Consider the following 21,323-nt stretch of genomic DNA (forward strand, 5'->3'; position numbering starts at 1 on the left):
CAGAGACTTGAGCTCTGTCGGGCTGGTGCTGCAGGGAGAGAGCCATGGCAGGGGGCAGGGAAGCAGCCATAACAGCTCACCAGTCTGGATCTTGGACCACATGGACTCATGTATGATTACTGTCAACTCGCACTGGCATATGGGCCCCATGAGGCAGGGACCTTGTCTGTTTTACTCACTATTCTGGCTTCAGCAGCTAACACAATGTTAACAAATGGGAGGCACTTTTCAATGCAGGTTGATTGATCAGTGAAGACACCACTTAGTGCCGTGGTTAAGAGACAGACCCCTGGATTCAAATCCCAGCCCCTCTGCTCAGTAACTGGAATTGTGGAAAAGAAAGCAAATATTTCTGTCATGGTTTCCTCATTTTTAAGCTAGAAATAATAATATATATATAATATATATAATATATAAAAAATATATATATATATATATATATATATATATATATATATATATATAACTTCAGAGGGAAGTTATGTAGGTTAAATGAATTGATATTTGTAACTGGTGCCTGGCAGGCACTATAAATGTTTATTAAATGAGGAGATTAATCAGTTTACATGTCCTAGTTCTATCCATCATTATCCAGGTTTGGTTTTTAGAGCTAAAGTTTGAGTTTGTGAGAACACATTTTAATTAGCATGGGTCCAGATACACACATACTTGTGCCTTAAGACCTGTGGCTATGCAGCGTGCTCTGAAGCATCTCCTTCCATCAATTTTGTTAAGTAAGATACTTGACTTATTCTTCTTGACTTAGAGCTCCTTGAAAGCAGACACCATTCAGAAGAGTCTGACTGAGAGCGGCCACTCAGTGGTTTTGGAGTGAATGCATAATTTACTCAGTGAATGGCTGTCTCGTGTGTCTTCTCTTGCCCACTCCTGGGAAAGAAATCACAAGCGCCTCCCTCCATCTTATGGGTTCTTCTTTACCCACAGTCCGTCAGTGTTACGTGTTCATCCCCAGTCCCGGTCCCTCCAGCCTCCCTATCCACTGTTACCATCACCAGCACTGTCCCTGCTTGACCATCAGCTCTCTTCACTCTTCCTTTCACATTCACCCAATACCTGTTCTATTTACCTTTACCTGTCTCCTCCATGGGCTTGTGACCTTTGACATTTACATTTGCACTCTTGCTTTGTCCCTGCCTTTTATTTAGGTCAGGTCAAATTCTTTTGTTTAACTGTAAAAGAATTCATTTCAAACAAAACATTCTTCTTTGCAACCTTTTACTTTTCTCATTCACCCTCCATAATCACCTCAGGCTGGTCCATTGTTCACTGGAAACCCTTTTTCTCCCTGTTTATGACAGTATTTAAAAATTATTTTGCTATCGTTTTGGATTATGTTCAGAGTTCTGCTGGTTACAGCAGTGATTCAGTGCCAACTTTACCTGATTTAATCCACGTGTCACGAAAAGTGTGAGGGAGCAAAGTGGATGTCATGATTCACCACCCATCCTCTCATACCAGTCTCTGCCTTTGAAGCGATTCTAATCTGCTTCCCTGGATGGAAATAACACAAGGCATATTTAGACAATAGTGTAAGCCAGTTTGTAAGATGAAACCTTCTGAACTTAAACCATTTGCTCTTACTAAACTCTGAATTGCTCCCAAACCTCCTTAATGTGGGATCATTCTGTGCAAGTGTAAGTATGTATGCATTTGTTGTTTCTTGTGTTATTTTTTAGGTATCACTATCCTAGTTACTTTTATGTTTTAAACTCTGCGAGAAGCATCCTCTCATCTTTTTCTTCCCCTGTGTGCTTTTGGTGCCCAGATGGGTCTGCAAACGGAGAGCACTTGGTGAAGGCCACTGATGCCCAGGTGGTTTCTGCGTCCTGAAGGGACCCAGTTCTGGGGGTTCTCTGGGGGCAGGGGCGCACCAGGGAGAGAGAGCTCAGAGGCTCCTGGATTAGCGGTTCCTGTGGCGCCTCAGACACTCCTTGTGTCTCTGGGTAGCCTTACTAATAAAGCTGACTTTCGGGGGCTAATTCTGCAATCATAGATCCTGATTATTCTTCTTATTTTAAGAACCACTTTTCTTCTGTGTCTTTGCAAGCTGCACCACTCGGGAGTAACAGCAGTAGATTGGTTATGCTAAACACCCTATCTCAGGGGTTCAGTTTTGATTTTTTTCAAGTGATCCAGTCATTAATATAGTCGAAAAGGATTCATCTTGTAACTTCACAAAGCCATTTAATTTTTTTAGTCATAACTCTAGATAATTTATATCTATATTTTTAGGCCTCTCTTGATTCCCAGGGAATACTCTGTGAAGCAGGAAACTTAAGTGCATGTTCTTTTTTACTGCCTTTTCTCACCCTATTGCTGCTAATGTGTAGCTCAGCAGTGAGCATTAGAGAGTGCTTCATATTTTGTTCCTGTATACCTTTTCACAAAGATGGGGGCAGTTCTAGGGATACCCAGAGAATGTGATGTGGTCCATTATTTTTTTTCCTCTTCTGTCCTTTAGTCTTTAGACCTGTGGAAAAGACATTATGTTTGGGACCTGCCCCTGCAGCCTCTCAGCTCTGCAATATCCCCTGCTCTACAGACTGTATAGTGTCTTCCTGGTCAGCCTGGGGTCCGTGTATCCAGGAAAACTGCCACGATCCCCAGGGGAGAAAAGGTGAGTGGTCTGTTTGTGTGTGCTTCATTCATTTCCATTGTGTACACACACACACACACACACACACACACACACACACACACACACACACATCCTAGTAGCTAAGTAGCGGATTAAACCTGTTTAAGACAATGTTTGTAAAATTTAGATTACCAGCTTGAGCCTGACAGCATTCAGTTATTACAGAGGCCAATGGGGACATTTCCATGAACACAGACTCTGACCTTGGTTGACCTTCCAAGCAGGGTCATAGCTAGTGAAGTGATTATTACTCAAAAAAAATGGTGTAACAATATTTTATATATGGAATGGTATGCCAAGGAAATTAGACATGATTTCTATAAACACATCAGGAAACAAATGTTTTACATATCTGTTTTCAGATTTCCACATGCTGAATTTGATGTTATGCTTTATATTTTCATATGGGGCATTTATGTATGTTGTTTACTTTCAGATGTCCTCAGCCTTAAAGTGAAATCTTAACACTTTATGTGCTTAATTTTGTAGGCCTCTGTAATCTTGTTTTCTTTTATTTGCTGTTAAAAGTACACATCTTCATCTTCAGCAGTTCATTTCTGGTGACATTTTGACTTTTCTTTCGTTGGCTCTTCAGTTTGCATTAATATTATGTCCTGTTAAATGGCAGTGCTAAGGAGAAATACAGTCGTACCTCAGTATTCGACAGCTTCAGAGCTTATCAAACCCTGTACTCATGGCATTTTGATGAGAAAGAAAATGTTTCAGCTCTTGGCCCTTGCTTAAGACTTGTTGCACTTGCTGGAACTAGTATGAATCATGATCCTACCCTGCAAAAGAAAATTCTTCATTGCTATGTACTTGTCACTTTTGGCACTTGTCTTGAGTTTTGGAACAAATTAACAAGTATTGATGTTCCACCTTATTCCCTTTATTAAGAACCAAGGACGTTTCCGAAGCTAGGTTGCATTTCTTTTTTTCTTTTTTTTTTTTAATTTAAAATATTTTATTTATTTATCTTTAGAGGGGAAGGGAAGGAGAGAGGGTGAGAAACATCAATGTATGGTTGCCTTTTGTGCGTCCCCTGCTGGGAACTGGCCTGCAGGGAACTGGTCTGCAACCCAGGCATGTGCCCTGACTGGGAATCAAACCGCGATTGTCTGGTTCACAGGCCTGTGCTCAATCCACTGAGCTACACCAGCCAGGGCTTGCATTTCTTAAGTACTAATTTTAGTGATCACATGCAAAGAAGGAAAACATGAAAAAGTGTTAGATGTTCCAAAGCTGGTGCTTTCAGCCGAAATTTGGGTCCATTCAAAACCCCATATTTCAACAGTCCCCGCAATGCAGAAATGAACATTATATTCATGCTCATGTTCACACATTATGTCCCTGGGCTTTTCCCTTTATTTTAACTCTTATTCTAAGGCAGGAGAGGAGGGTATGTATTGAATCAAAAGCAAGAAGAAGCACCTAAGTTTGATTTTGTTACCAAACAATAGAAATCCGGATCTCAATGGAACCAGGGGGGTTGGGGGCTAGTGCCGCTTTCTTATTTGACATGTACCCATAACATTCCCTAAGCCTTGCCAGTTTATGGGTACCAGTAATTTCTCATTAATACTAAGACCCACAGTCCATGGTCTTATGGTCCACATGTGCACAAGGATCTAGTATTAGATATTGTTCTAAATCACCTTAGTGATCAATTAATTGTTTCCTGTTTTTCTGAAGGCAACATAACTTTCAAACATTATTTTATCCAATTGACATTTGATCTAAAATTAGACATAGCCCTTTTGGGCTAATTTGGTTGGAGCATTGTCCCATACAACAAAATATCTAGGTTTGATCCGAGGTCAGGGCACATACGTAGATTGTGGGTTCAATCCTTTGTCAGGGTGGATGGACAGAGGAGGCAACCAACTGAGAAACACAGTGATGTCTCTCTCTCTCCCATCAAGGTCTCTCTCTCTCTCTATCTGTATGTCTCTCCTGCCTTCCCTTCCTCTTGTTCTAAATTCCATAAATATATCCTTGGATGAGGATTAAAAAAATTAGACAACACTATATTATCCTAATAATTACATTTAAGTAACATAAAACTCCATTTATGATTTTAGTAGAAACGTCTCTCCACTTCATTTAAACTTTCAGCCATGAGATAACACCAGCATGGTCTAAACTGCAAATTGGAGAATGAGCCTAAGTTTTTCACTTGACACATTTTTTCATATTCTATAGGTTTCTAGATCTAATTGTGCCATAAAAATCAATAAGTTCATTTTGTACAAAGGTATTTTTTCCTCAAAACACTGTAATAAAATCAACATAGTATCTTATAAAGGATGGCATATTATGATTTTAATGGTCAATTATTAAATATAATTGACATATAACATCATATAATTTTAAGGTATACAGCATAATTATTTGATATGCATGTATATTGCCAAATGATTACTACAACAAGGTCAGTTAACATACCCATCACCTCACCTCGTTATCTTTTGTGTGTGTGTGTGTTTATGGTAAGAAATTTTCTAAGACCCACTCTCTCTGTACCTCCCTCATATTCATTACAGCATTCTTCACAACACTCAAGACATAGAACAATCTAAGTGTCTTTCAAAAGATAAATGGTTAAATAAAATGTGATACATATCTATATATACCACATAAATATATACATACACATACATACACAAATGAGTGTTAGCCACAAAAAGAAAATCCTGCCATTGTGATAATGTGGATGAACCTTGAGATCATTATGCAAAGTGAAATGTCAGAGAAAGACAAATACTGTTTGATCTCACTTGTATGTGGAGTCTTAAAAAAAACTGAATTCATGGAAACCAAGAGTGAAATAGTGGCTGCCAGTAGTTGGGGGGGGTTGGGAAATAGGGAGAGTTGTTGATCAGAGGATGCAAACATCCAGTTATAAGATGGATACATTCTGAGAATCAAATGTATACCATGTGACTACAGTTAACAGCTCTATATTTTATACTTGAAAGTTGCTGAGAGTAGATCTTAAAATTCTGTCCAAAAATGATTTCCTTTTTAAATAGTAAATAAAGTAAAAAAAAAAAAAAAAGTCTTTTCTAATAGCTCCAGGAAGAGTCCTGGCACTGAATCTCATTGGCTAGTATGTGTCACGTGCTAACCTATGACCCAATTGCTCTGATGGGCAGCTGGGGGGCTGGAGTGGCCCCTTCCACCAAACGGATAGCTCCATTTAAGCCTTACAGACTGAAAGTAGGAGATAAGCAATTCCCTCGAGGACATATGAGGTGCTGATACTACAAGAATGTAGAAGCAATTCTTCGGTCAGACTTAAGAGACATTTATTGAATGCTTGTCCCCTTTGTTCTGGGTCATGGAGTCTCTACAGAAATTCAGGCAATCGTTTTTGTTTTTTTCCTAACCCTGTGCTATAATTTTTGTCACTGGAGCCTAAAACTTCACAAAACCTTTTGTGAAAAAGTACTCTTTTAACTTTTATTTTAGTCTTCCTTTTCCACGTAACTCAGGACAGCTTCATGGAACTCAGCCGGGAAACACAACATTCTGACCAATCTGTTTCCTCATTGGCCCCCATTCCCCTGTGGTAGAAGCCAACTCTTGTAAATAGGGCCTGCTCCATTATTTACTAGACATCACGTGCTGTAGGTTGAATTGTATCCCCCCAAAAGATGTGTTCAATGCCAAGTACATGTGAATGTGACCTTATATGGAAATAGGGTTTCACAGATGTAATCAAGTCAAAATTATGTCATATATAGTTAGGATAGTCCCTAATCCAATGACTGATGTCCTTTGGACACAGAAAAACTCACAAGAGAGTGTGCCATGTGGAGATACAGAGACACAAAAGACATAGGAAAGGCCCTGCAAAGGCAGAGGCAGGCATAGCAGTGATGCCTCTGCAAGCCGGGCAGTGCAATGATTGCTGAGAACCACCCAAAGCTAGGAGAGGCCGGAAGCAGTCCCTCCCTAGAACATTCAGAGGCACTGTGGCCCTACTGACACCTTGAGTTTGGGTTTCTAGCCTCCAGTTTGCAGTACTTTGTTTTAAAAACCCTAGGACACTAATCTACTGCCCACATTTGCATTAGCATATAGGCTCAGCAAGAATGTGACACTTCCTAAGATGCCAAAACAAAAGTATAGAGAAGTAAAGCAATTTGTGCAATAGTGATTTAATAACAGCCACACTAGCAATAAGGACATGAAATTCTGTCTCCTCAGTAGAGCCTTCCTCAAACACTAGGCTTCCTTAGAGATTTTTTCTATAAGCCTCAAAAATTTTGAAACTAAACACAGGATTATACCTGAGGGTAGCAGAGAAGCCCACTGCCCATGTGCACAACATTGGCCAGTGGGAACAATTAGCCTTGACAGCCAGTCATTGAGCTGATGTAGGAGGTAAGGTGTGGGATCTGGGACGCCTCTTTGCACTAGTGCATTGCCTTTGGAGGGAGAGGGAAAGCAGATTGCAATGTGTGAGAAAGGAGGGTTTGCCAAGTGTAGTTTGACAGCACCAACTACCTGGGATGTGCATTTTGTACCCCAATCCACAAATTTTCCAAAAGAAAGGGTAGAAACAGTAGAACTTCTCACCCAAGTGTCACCACAACCTCCTGCAGAGTTTAGGGCAGGCTGGGATCAATAAGAATTAGACTCCATTTTAAAAGGCCCATACTGAGGTTAAATGACCTGCTTTAGGCACTAAGTAACTGCAGATAGGAGCGAGCATAAGTACAACGATTATTATTCAGGTCTGGGAGTTTGTTATTTTATAAATTCTCCCCTAAAGCAGAGAGAATTTTGATTTTTAATGTCTTGCTAAAACCTGCCAGGACCACCTGCCTGTAATCCCTTTTGGGGAGAATAAAAAATGGAGTTTTTTCCTCTAGGAAAATGATTCTGTGCCTACCAGGAGTCCAAGCATGTTATGATGCCAGTAAGTAATCTTCCTGTTATTTCTACTGACTTGTGAGCATGAAGTCTGAGATCCTCTCAATCTCATGGTGCTACCACGGATTCTACCAGAGTCACTGACTGGCACAGACTAAATGTGCTTTAGAATTCCTCAGAGGCTGGAGTGCACAGGCTGATGCATTAAACATCGCAGAACTCTGGACAAAATCCGAATTGTTTAGCTTCCCATTTGAGTTCTCTACCCTGAAGAAATGCAGTGGATCTACTAGCAGAAATCTAGCATATTCATACTTTCCTAGATTTTATATGTGTGTCTAATCTATGTCTATGTCTACATCTATATATCTATCTATATCTATATCTATCTATATATATTCATATCCATATCTGGATCTCTATCTCTGGGGTATCGGATTTGAGGAAAAAAACAAGCTAACAACAATAAGAACATAAATGTGGAAAGCTGGAGATGATTATTTTTTCCCTCCTTTCATCTTTTTCTCAGATATTGTGTTACAACTTTAGTACGTTCCTTTTGTTCACATTTAAAAAATAATAGGAAAGAATAAGAAAGCATTAAATATTTTATTACTTAATAGAAGAAATTGGTTACTACACATATTATCTTTAGATGGCTGTTATTCTTAGGCAGACACCGTTCAATAAGGAACAAAGATTGTGTCTGTCAGCCATTCTAAGGACATTAGAAAGTCAGACATGTACACACACTTCACACCTTCTATCGGGTTGCTGACAGGTGGATAAGAACGGTACTCTGCAGGTTGGTACTTGTCAAGTGAGGCTACAGCACCTTTCAGAGGGATTTAAATTGGATCAGGTTTTATCATTCATTGCTTTATCTTTGATGCATTGCCAAAGAGTTATAATTAGAGATACATAAACGAGAAATAACTTGAAAAAATTGCTGATGGATGAATGCTACTTAGAGGTGCAATGGATTTTTAAAAAATTACTTTTGATGTATAGACATGCATTCTTGTCCCTTTCAGACATATTTTCAAAAGGCCATCTTGCCCACAGTAGTTGATCTTGGAGAAGAGGAACCAATATAGAGACCTTCTGATATAGTGTCACAGGAGATAATTTCTTCTGTGGTAGGACGTCAGGAATTATATGCTGCTGCCCAATTGCAGTCCCTGAAGTCCTAAATGTCTCCATAGGAAAATGCATTTTGAAACTGAGAAGCCATGACTATCTTTACAAAGACAATCTTTTATGCTCTCAAACAAATCAAAGTAGATACACTAAAGTAAGAAATACATGTTTTAGATCTTATATAATACTAATAGGGAGAATTTCCATTTTCTATCCTCGTTGACTAGATAAATCCACCTTTAATGAGAAATATATAAAATCATTTTGCTTTGTCACAGATAATACATATAGTGAGAGAAAGTATTTTTCTTTTTCCTTTTATTTTGTGTCTGGTGTGTTGGGGCCATACCAGCTTCTTGTTCTAAGAATTGAGTTCTCATGCTCACCCCATCAACATGCCTTCTTATTTTGTGTTTTCACAACAGAGGATAAATCAGTAATGGTGCTATAAAATGCTACCCCTGCAGGGATGGTGGTTTGATTTCTAGGGTTGGAACGAAAGATTTTATCTGCTCAACTTCTTTGACTCAGACGTTGTCAAAATGTCCAAGGCCGACAGAGGTAAGGACAAATGAAATGGTTAAGGCAAAATGAACTTCTGCCATCTTTGGTCTTACTTCCAGTCTGTCCCAAAGCAGTTAGTGTAGAGACACAGCATTGGCTGTGGATAGCTTCTTGGAGGTTACGTCAACACTTTGGGTCACTAGCACATGAGAACTACAGTGCTCAGACCTGGATATACCCACCGAAGCCTTCTGTAATTTGTTCGTGGCTTCAGTTAAAAAATACTGACCCTTCTCATACTTATTGTTCTCCCTTTTTCCCCAATTCTCTATTCAATCTTTTTCTAATTACCTCCAGTAGAATAAACACTATACTACTAGACTATACACTAAATCCTTAGGTTCATAGAAAAATTAAGACCTACAAGTTTTAGCCCCATTAAGGTGAACTGAATCTGTGGTCAGAAAGTCATCATTCAACTCCTTCTTGCTACCCAGGGCCTGGAATTCCTAATCTGTACCCCTTCGGTGTGGGGAGATGATCCAAGGATCCTGGCAGATCCACTGCATGAAGTGGGGTTAGGGCATCTCATGCACAAGAGCTGACTTGAATCCTTACTTGTGAGGAGATGATGACTCAGAAAGATCTCAGCTGAATTTCATTCAGATCCATTGTATCAGTAATGAGGCTTTGGATAGGCAATAAAACATCTTCTAGCCTTAGTTTTTAAAAGTATAAAATGAGAATAGTAACTGATGAAATAGTTTTGATGATTTATTAATTTGGGGTAATATAAGTAAAGTGGCTTTCACAGTCTTGGTATAGAATAGATGCTTAATTAATGCGGGCCTTTCCTTCTTGTTGAACTGTATTCCCTATGAAGATTAGATTTATGGTTTCTGTTTCTCTTGTGGCTTCCCACAGTACATTATAGTGATCTACATACAGCAGTTAATGTTTATGGAATGATATTATCTGATTAATATGAAATTTAGTAAATGAAGGTAAGCGGTTGGCTGGCCTCAGCCACTGTGGGGTTGGCAGTTGTGTGTCTTTCAGAACAGAAGCACCCAGGGGAAGCCTGGTTTCTATTGCAGGCTGAACACTGATGTGTGATTAAAGTTAAATGCTAACAAGAGAATCCAAGGGTTTTGTTTTATGCTGAGCTTGTGCTATGATTTGATCCTAGTTAGAGCCAGGACAAGGGCAGCACAAATGAAAGACTGAGAGAATTTATTATCTGAGGACCTTTAATCTATAGAAATGTGGTGAGGTAGATGCAACTTGATTCATAGAGGAAAACTGCACACACGCCTCAGTGGCATTAAGGTGCAAGCAGAGGACTCCCAGAGTCCCTCAGTAAAGACTGCTCAGTCTCTGAGCCAGTTGTCGAACAGCACAAATCGTGGAGACCATGTTGGGTCCTACTCAAAGATACAAGCTGAATGAGCACAAACTTAGATAAGAGATAAGTGGCGTTATGTGTGAGGATAGAGGTCATCCCAAGTGTGTGGGAATCATAGAGGCCATTGTAGGCCAGTATAGGTGATGTTTAGTGCAGTTTAGAGCCCCACCTGTTCAGGCATCTCTACTCACAGTGGCCCAGGAAGGGAGCTGAGCTCTTATCTGGGCTTTATTTTGACCAATTAATAATCTAGACTTGGAGGTAGGAAGCAGGCAGAAGCCATCTTTTGGTTTAACCACTCCTAATATATTCAGTGTTGTAAGAATGTCATCTCTGATGGCCAAATGATGCCTTCCTACAAGTGGCTGATCCTTAAGGTGAGAATCTAAGAGTCTCTTTTAAACGGAGGTCTTGGATTAACCCTAGACCAAGAAAACCCAACTCCAGCAGTTACTACTGTTTAAAATACTTGCCCAGCCCTGCAATATTCTAAGGAAGCTTGGCTCCCTCTTGTGGCCTGAGACCATGTCAATTTGTTCTAGTCTCCTTGGCTGTGCTGTCTGAAGAGGAGCCAGTCTTCTGCCAATGGCACCTTAAACTTTGCAACCTTTTCATTTCATTACTATTGGTGGGATAATAGGCATGGATGGCCCTGGCAAAACTGTGGGAGAGATGGACCCGGCTTCATTACCCCTTGTGCTTTCCAACTTGTCCTCTTGCTGAAAGGATGCTAGGGTATCTAACACACATTCTGAAAATCCAGTGTTTTCATGCCATCCTCCTATCAAAAGACTCTTATATTTTTTTACTTACTGCAAGGAATAAATAAACAATAATTTCTTAAAATGTTACCGTGCAAGAAGACTGGTTTTATTTTAAAAGGAATTACAAGAATTGAATTAGTTGGTTGAATTTGGTATATTAAAGAATGGAACATGGATGGACCTGGAGAGTATTATGATAAGTGAAATAAGCTAGGTAGTGAAAGAGAAATACCATATGATCTCACCTATAAGTAGGACCTAATCAGCAAAACAAACAAGCAAGCAAAATACAACCAGACTTGAATTAAAGAACAAACTGACAGTTACCAGGGGGAGCGGGGAGAGAGATAACAGGGGAAGGGTCATCAAGGAACATGTATAAAGGACACATGGACAAAACCAAAGGGGGTAGGTTTGAGGGTGGGAGGTGGGGATAAGTGGGGTGGGGTGAAAATGGAGATGACTCTACTTGAACAACAATAAAAAAAAAAGAATGGGACATAACATATGAGATCCATGGAAGGTAGGCATAGCCTTATCAGCCATACGTCCTGAGGGCTACAGATATAAAGCTCAGACTAAAGGGACTGATCTAATTCTCAGTCACTTTTCTTTAGCTCACTTAAAAAATTATTTATGAGTTTGTTTCATTTGAAAATAGGTTTCATATAAAGACAAAATATAACTTGGATTTCTGGCAAAGTCTTAGACTAATAGAAGATTTGACAAAAGAGAGTTCATGTTTCCTCAACAGTCAGTGGAAGCTGGGGAAGAGTCAACCGTTTTAGGTCAAGACACATCCGCCATGTCCGCACAGACCCCACCACTCCCTGCGGTCTCATGGTTTACCCATTTTCTTCTTGACTCCTGTAAGATTGAGTTTTTGATTCTGTAGGCTTGTAGCACATAAGTTTCATTTATATCTTAATTATAGGGGAACTTTGTGCCCTGGATTCACAGTACTGTAAAAACTAACTAACAGCCCAGGGGCTCATGCGTAGCCAGGATGGGGAGTGCAGGGCCAAAGAGGTACCGTCCTCACAGCGCAGGCTGACCTGAAACTCTCAGGGCATGGGACTGTAAATGCTCAGGAATCAGGGTTATGCCCAGCTGTAGATGTATTTTGACTTAACACAGAGTAACAAGAATGTCAGAAACTACAGAGGAAAGAAAATGTAGATTTATCTGTGCTTAAGCTATTTCTGTGAGTATTCACTTATTTTTACTTGTTTATGGATACCGTTGGACACATGCTACTTATTTCTTTTGATTATGTCTGACCTTTTCAACTTCTAGGCTATAATCTTTCATAGACAGATTTTCTGCTCTACTTTTTGCCAGTTACTTCTTTCCTTTGCTCTTCTTATCCTTCTCATTTCCCACAAAGGAAAACACATCAAAATACTACATGTTTTAGAGTATAGGTGTTCAAATAAAAGTTTCATCTCTTTGCTAGCTGCTGCTCTTTGCTTTTGTTAGGTAATGATGGAAACCTATGAAACTCTTGTTCTTTCTCTTCTAGGATTTAGAATGAGACAGCGCCGTGTCCTCATGGAATCCACAGGACCTGCAGGACAATGCCCTCATGTGGTTGAATCTGTTCCCTGTGAGGATCCAGTGTGTTACCGATGGCTGACATCTGAAGGCATCTGTATCCCCGATCATGGAAAATGTGGCTTGGGACGGCGCATCCTAAAGGCTGTCTGCCAGAATGACAGAGGTAAGATGCAAGAAAGCATAAGTATTTTCTAAGTGCTATCTTACAAGTGAGACATTACCAGTCTCTAGTCATTTTCCCGAGGGGGAGAAACAGTCTTTTCTGTTCTTGAATATGTTTAATTCAAGTGTCACATTACTGCAGAGTATGCTGCCCTGACTTACTATGGGCTCACATACTCCATGACAAAAAAAGACTATTTGATTCTGCCTCACTACAGTACAGTGAGCCTGGAGATTTCTCTGAAGGTTTTAATTTGTCAAAGTATAGAATACAGAAATTGTCTGGATAGTCCTCAACTTAACCACCACAAAACAAGTTTTATTTGTTTTTTCTGAGACTGATATGTAAAATGTTTTTATATATTATTAAAAATACTACTTCGTAAAGATTTTAGGTCTACCACTCCTGAAAGAAACACTAAACTACATATTTTCACTTATATAACATTAGACTAGAATCAGTTCTAGACATAATACTAACATTTCTAAAGAACCATTTTTAAATATATGTTGTCAAGATTTACGAAACTATTGACAATGGTGTCTTTCCTTCATCAACAAGCTTCTGGTGCAATAGTTATTTGAAATGAAATGTGATTTAAGAAATATGTAAGTCACATGGAAATGAGAAAAGTGACATTAAAAAAACCCTTTATCCTACAGTTAAAGAAATTCAGTCTCTTGGAATAATAACAAGTACATCTATTAATCAGCTCTGCCATGCAAAGTGCCATTTACAGTGCCCTTGGTGTGTGGAGTAAGATGTTTTGGCTTGTGGAGTGAAGTAAGCCATGGAACAGAATGACTTTACAGAGTGGATTTAGAATGGTTATTAACATCTTTGCAGGCTTGACATTCAGCAATGCGTTTCCTTGTTTCCTTTCTTGCTATGGCTACCCCCTTCTCCTCTCTCTCTCTCTCTCTCTCCCCCCACTCCTTCCCTCCCTCCCGCCTTCCCTGCCTTCTCTCCTTTCCTTCCCTCATTTCCTTTCCTTTTGTCCTTTACTTTCTTTTTTCCTTCCTCCTTTTTCTTTCCTCCTTCTCTCCCTCCATCCTCCCTTTCTTCTTTTTGTTTTATCACTGATGTAATTAGATAAGTACACATTTTATCAAGTTATGTGATTGATAATTTCTGAAATCAGGTGTTTAATTAAATAGAGGTAAACAACAAGTTATATTAGCTCAGTCCTTTTTTACCAAATAGTTAAAACAGGGGTGGCTTCTAATTTTACCAAATAACTTTTGAATTGTAAATGTGTGCAGTTGGTTAACAGAGGCAAATCAGATCACTTTTCTAGTGCCTTCACTTGAATTCAAGAAGAGTAATATACAGATTTATAACCTGGGCTTAAAACTGAGGCTCTAGAGTCAGACAGGTTGAAATTTTAAATCTATTCATCTGCTAGATGATTTGGGGGAAACTGTTTAACTGTGGAGGTATCCTTTAACTCACCTGAAAAGTGGGGGTAACAAAACCTGTTACTCATGCTCAGAATGTGAAAGTTAAATTAGTTATACAAAAGTAACTAGTGAAATGCCTGACACATAACCATTCAAAATAAGCTATAAGCATATTTTACTTGTAATGCATATTTATTACTGTTCTCTGTCATGAGAGAATAGTACAAAAAACACTCTTTTATAAATGAAAATAATAATGAGGTTTAGAAAAACCATACTTTTTTCTCCCAACCTCCAGCTGTGAAAACACAAAGATCATTTGTTTGGTTGAGACACAATAACAAGTGACTGTCATGCTTTGTCATTTCATAGCAGGTATTAAAGGCTTTTCATGGTATTTAATGTCCATAATGATTGGGACTTCTTTCACATTTCATATTGTGTCTCCTGCAATATTGTAGAATGTGATACTCAGATTTAAAATTAGTGATACATATTCAGTCTTTGTACCAGTTTCTGGAACAGAACTCCTAAAGTCCTTGGAAATTCCTGAGTAATAAGAGCAATAGAAACATCTTTTGTCATTAAATTTGGTCTCTTGTCCTCAGTTCCTGCAATTGTTTTCCTAAAGATGAAATGAATGTCTTCTAATTCATAATAAGCACCTTTCCACCACAACTGGGTTTTCAGTACTGGGTTGACTGTTGGAAAACACCTAAGAATGGGGGCTGGTTGCTAGAGGAGCCAACCACAAAGAGAGGTTGGAACTTTCAACCCCTTTGGAAGGGGTGGGGATGGAGGTTCGGTCAGTTACCAGTGGCCAATATTTAATTAGTCATACCTATGTAATAAAAACTCTGTGACAACCCAAAAGATGGGGTTTAGAGAGCTTCCTGGTTGGTGAACACATTTGCACACCCTTCCCTAGACCTTGCCCTTACACACCTCTTTCATCTGGCTGTTCCTGGGTATCCCGTCATAACAAACCAGCAACCTAGTGAGTAAAACAGGCTTCCTGAGTTCTGTGAGCTTCTCTAGAAAATTAGCAGAACCCAAGGAAGGGATCTTAGGAACTTCTGATTTGTAGTTACTTGGTGAGAAGCACTGGTAACAATTTGGGCTTGTGATTGGTATCTGAGGTGGAAGTGGTCTTATGAGACTGAACATTTTACCTGCAAAATCTGATGCTATCTTCAGGTAGCCAGTGTTGAGTTGAGTTGAATGGTAAGACAATCAGCTGGTGTTGGAGAATTACTTGGTGTTGTGTGAGGAACTCCCCACCCCAATACACCCACCCACATTTCGAAATAGGGTACAGGACCCTTTTGACAGAGGTATTGACTTTACCATTTTATAGCAGTTCTAGACTTTTATTGCTGTTTCCTATGAAATGACTAATTTTCAGTGTTGATCTCACTCTCAGTTTCTATGAAGAGAAATAGGAATCACTGCTAGATTATATCAGTTTCATGATGTCTTTGTGATTTTTAAATACATGAATGACTCCTTCATCATTTTTAAGGCAACAGCCATGGTCATGGTTATGAGAACATGCTGGCCTCCTGATAGCTGAAGCAATCTTTTGTCCAGTGAGAAACTGAAAATATGGTCTGGTTGTACTTTCCACCATTCAGCTTCTGTGAGATTCGGGATGATTGATGATAGGAGGATTGCAACGAAGTGTTCCTTTCTGACTCTGCACATATTATTGTAGTCTTCCCATAGCTACAGGACTTGACAGAACTGTTGATACACATTTAAATGCTTGGAGAGAAAAAGGGGTTAATATATACATTTAGTAAGTCTTCTATGGTTATTTTCCTTATAACCATAGAAGCGATGTGGTAGTTTCCATCACTCTGAGTTTAATTATTTCAAAAACTTTCTTTCAGAATTATTCATAGCTAATAAATGGATAAGACCAAAGGAAATGTTAGATCTAGTCAGACTTGAGACTTGTTATCATCTGCAAAGTAACTTGCGTTGTCCCTTATCTTCAGGCTTGTGTATATTGAGTCACTCCAGGTGTCCCGTATACCAAAAGAATATCCAACATCCTCTCAAGACATCTATATCCCATTCACACTGTGGAGCAAAGAGATTCCTACATAGCTGTGATCAAGATTCTGTAGGACGTTTGTTACTGTTGGGGGGGGGGCATTACTTGTGCCACTAGGAAGACATATTTTCCTTCACAGAAAGTCATTCAGACTATTAACTTGAAAATTTCAGAAATCACAATCTGTCACATAGAAGCCAGGAAATAACTGATATTCCTAAGACTTGTGGGTTAGTTAAAGAATGTGATCTGCTTTGGACTACCTAAGACCCAACTACCATATAAGGATCTCTACAGTTAATCTCTGTAGATACACTTGACCCATTTGCTACTTGGATTTATTAGTGACATTGTCCAATTGCTCTCAATGAAGTTTCTATTTCTTACCCAGGTTGTGATCATGGCAAACAGTTTGTTAGTCAGTGATATTTATTTTCAGGGAGAAAATTGTAAAATAGATTACATGAAGGAATACTCTGATTTGAAATCTTGTTTCCAGTAGTTTGGTGGATCCGTTTTTATTTCTCACCTGTGTACAACTTCTTATCATTACTATGGGTGCATCTTCCCAGAGCAGATTGGGAGAACCCTCATAATGCTGTGGGCAGAGGATGGCATTCCAGTGGTTGACAAGTGACCACTACTTGTCATCTTTCATTAATGCAAAGTGGGTAATAGAACATGGTTATTAGATGAACACCAGACTGCCTGCTGGAGCCATCAAACCCTGATACTCAGCACATGCTTTGCTCCCTAATTTGCTAAATAGGCTGTCTTGAAAAAACAAGTGTTTGCATATTTAACCAAATACTTTATTTAGAAGTAATCAAATATAAAGTCTGCACTTGTACAAAACAAATACACATCCCAGGGAAGAGTACACACCAAAAAGAACGTTCACATGTTAACAGGTTCATGGACCTGAGTTATGTGTGGCTGCAATGCCCCCTTGCATATGTTTCTTATTTCTCACAATTGCATCAGACCTTTCCCAGTGCAAATAGTTCTCTTATTCGCACAGAAAGCATGAGGAATGACTTCTTGTCATTAAGGTGACATAGCTTTTATTTCAGAGGCAATTTTCTATGGGTAATAGCCTTGCTTCATTCACCTTGAACAGTCTAAAAATTTGACCTTTAAATCTTGACTAAAATGACACGTGCTTATAAGCTTTAATACAATAAGAACCTTTTAAATAATAATTTTACTGGTGAAATGCATGCTAGAATAATTGCCCAAGTTAGATGAAAATTTTGATTAACATGATACACCTATTATTAGTGGGTTTTCATTTTGTCTGTTTTTTATCTCATTTTTAACTTAAAACATTTTTTGAATTTATTAAGGCATTGTTGTTTAAAAAATTATATAGGTTTTAGGTGTATAATTCTGTAATATATCATCTGTTTATTGTATTATGTGTTCACCACCCCAGGTCAAGACTCCTTCAATCATCATTCATTCCCACTTTCTCCTCTTCTACCTGCCCCCACCCGCTTTCCCTCTGGTAAGCACCATACTGCTGTCTGTGTCTATGAAGTTTCTGTCCTCAATTCCTTTACCTGTTTCACCCACCCCTCTAAGCCCCTTTCCCTCTGCCAGCTGTCAGTCTGCTGTCTATGAGGCTGTTTCTATTTTGTTTGTTAGTTTATTGTGTTCATTAGATTCCACATATAAGTGAAATTATATAGTATTTGTCTTATTTATATAGTATTTGGCTTATTTCAGTGAGCATAATATTCTCCAGGTCCATCCATGCTCTCACAAAATGTAGTTCCTTCTTTCTTAACAAACTAGTAGTATTCCATTGTATAAATGTACCACCACTTTTTGATCCACTCATCCACTGATAGTTATGTGAGCTGCTTCCAAATCTTGACTATTGTAATGAATGCTGCAGTGAACACAGGGGTGTATATATGCTTTCAAATTAGTGTTTCACGTTTCTTTAGATATATTCCCAGAAGTAGAATTGCTGGGTCATAAGGCAGTTTTATTTTTAATTTTTTGAGGTAACTCCATACTGCTTTCCAGTGGCAGCACCAAGCTGCCTTCCCACCAACAGTGCATGAGGGTCCCCTTTTCTGCGCATCCTCACCAACTCATTGTTTGTTGATTTATTGTTAATAGCTATTCTGATACATGTGAGGTGATTTGTGGTTTTATCTGCATTTTTTTCTCGACAGTTAGTGATGTTGAGCATCCTTTCATGCGTCTATCAGCCATCTGTGTGTTCTCTTCAGAGAAGTGTCTGTTCAGGTCTTTTGCTCATTTTTAATTTTTCTTTTTTTCTTGATGTTGAGTTTTATAAGTTCTTTATATTGGGTTGGCCAACAAGTCTGTATGTTTTTTTCCATAAAATAAAAGACACATTTTTCATTTTCACCAATAACTTTGTTGAATTAGGTAATTTAATTATGTTGGCTATTTCCTATGTGGTAAAACAGTAATGGTTCTTGATTTGATCGCTATCAATTTCAACTGGTCTACCTGACTGGAGCATTGTCTGGCAAGAAAAACCTCCAGCATGAAACTTCACAAACCACTTTTAACATGTTCAATAAGTCACAGCACCTTCCCCATATGCTGTACAAATCTTTTATTTATGTATTTTTAGAGAGAGGGGAAGGGAGGGAGAGAGGGAGAGAAACATCAGTGTGCAGTTGTTTCTTACGCACCCCTCACTGGGGACCTGGCCTGCACCCCAGGCATGTGCCTTGACTGGGAATTGAACCAGCATCCCTCTGGTTCACAGGAGGGCACTCAATCCACGGAGCCACACCAGCTAAGGAATTTTTTTTTTAGTTTAGTTGTATGTTTACCTTTCTTGAAACAATAAAGCATAATATGCCAAAAATGTTGCATATTTTCTTCTTCAACATTAAAATGGCTACACAAAAATTCACCAATTTTGATGTTTTATAAATCCACACTAATAAGACAACTGTCATAATACAATGTAATAAAATTGTTTTGAATAACATTAAAAATAAATAAACCCTACTAGAGCCAGTTTCTGAAAAACAAACAAACAAACAAACTTTTTGACCAACCCGATAAATTTTGGCTATTAAGCCCTTATTAGATGTATCATTGACAGATATGTTCTGCTATTCAGTAGGTTGTCTTTTCATCTTGTTGATGATTTCCTTTTCTGTCTAAAAACTTTTTTGTTTAATGCAGTCCCATTTGTTTATGTTTCCTTTGCTTCCTTGCTCAAGTTGATACATCAAAAAAAAAAACACTGCAAGAAATGTCTAAAATTTTACTGCTTATGTTTTCATTCAGGATTTTTATGGTTTGGGGTTTAACATTTAAGTCTCCCAGCATTTTGAGTTTCCTGTTGTGTACTGTGTAAGAAGGTGGTCGAGTTCATTTTTCTTTTGATTGTCATCAGCCCAGTTTTTCTGGAACACCTTGTTGGATAGACTATCTTTACCTTTTTGCCTCCTTTGTCAAATATTAATTGACTATAAAAATATGTGCTTATTTCTGGCTCTTTATTCTGTTACATTAATCTGTATATTTGTCTTTATGCCAGTTCCACATTATTTTGTTTCCTATGGTCTCAGAGTATTGTTTATATCAGGTAGCATAATTCCCCCAACTTGTTTTTCTTCTTCCTCAAGGATAGCTGTGGCTGTTCTAGGTCTTTTGTGGTTCTGTATAAATTTTTGAAGTATTTTTTCTAATTTTGTGAGATGTGCCATTGGTATCTTTCTTAAAAAAATATTTTATTTATTTATCTTTAGAGGGGAAGGGAAGGAGAGAGGGAGAGAAACATCAATGTATGGTTGCCTTTCATGTGTCCCCTGCTGGGAACTGGCCTGCAGGGAACTGGTCTGCAATCCAGGCATGTGCCCTGACTGGGAATCGAACCATGATTGTGTGGTTCGCAGGCCCGCGCTCAATCCACTGAGCCACACCAGCCAGGGCGCCATTGGTATCTTGATAAGAATTGTATTGTGCCTATAAATTGCTTTGGGTAGTACGGACATTTTAATAGTGTTAATTCTCTTTATCCAGGAACTTGGTATGTACTTCTTATTTGTATCCTCTGCAATTTCTTTCTTCAGTGTTTTTTAATTTCCCAAGTACAAGTCTTTTACATCTTTGGTGAAACATATTTCTAGGTAATTTTTTGGTGAAATTGTAAATTGAGGGTGTTTTCTTGTTTTCCCTTTCCGATAGTTCATCATTTGCGTATTAAAATGGAATTGATTTTTGTTTATTTATTTATTTATTTTTGAAGAGGGGAAGGATGGGAAAAAGAGGGGGAGAGAAATATCAAGATGTGGTTGACTCCTGCATGTCCTCAACCAGGGACCAGGCTTGCAACCCAGGCATGTGCCCTGACTGGGAATTGAACCAGTGGCCCTTTGGTTCATAGACCACCACTCAATCCACTGAACCACACTAGCTGGGACATGTGTATTTATTTTTATCTTACTACTTTACTAAATTTATTTATCAGTTCTAGTACTTCATGATGAAATCTTTGGGATTCTTTATATACAGTCATGACATCTGCAAATAATGTCAGTTTTACTTCTTCTTTGCCAATTTGGATGCCTTTTATTTCTTCTTCCTTTCTGATCAGTGTGGCTAGGGCTTCCAGTACTGTGTTGAATAAGAGAGGTGAAAGAGGACACCCCTGTATTTTCCCGATATCAAGAGAAACACTTTTATGTTTTACCCATTGGGTATGATGTTGGTTGGGGATTTGTCATATTTGGCCTTTTTTTTTCATTCTTTTATTTTAATTGATTATGCCATTACATTTGTTCTATT

At 38.6% G+C, this 21,323-nt stretch overlaps 1 protein-coding gene across 1 annotated transcript in view; it reads left to right on the forward strand.

Moving 5' to 3' along the window:
• Positions 1 to 21,323, forward strand: part of THSD7B (thrombospondin type 1 domain containing 7B) — a 785,104-nt gene that overhangs the window by 265,968 nt on the left and 497,813 nt on the right. Inside the window, exons 5-6 of the mRNA XM_053666773.1 lie at positions 2,483 to 2,638; positions 12,876 to 13,073. Coding sequence (XP_053522748.1) covers positions 2,483 to 2,638; positions 12,876 to 13,073 — 354 coding nt within the window. The remainder of the gene's footprint in view (positions 1 to 2,482; positions 2,639 to 12,875; positions 13,074 to 21,323) is intronic.

The sequence above is a fragment of the Artibeus jamaicensis genome, unplaced genomic scaffold, assembly GCF_021234435.1.
Source record: "Artibeus jamaicensis isolate MK-2021 breed Jamaican fruit bat unplaced genomic scaffold, CSHL_Jam_final contig_1284, whole genome shotgun sequence".
In the NCBI taxonomy this organism is placed as follows: domain Eukaryota; kingdom Metazoa; phylum Chordata; class Mammalia; order Chiroptera; family Phyllostomidae; genus Artibeus; species Artibeus jamaicensis.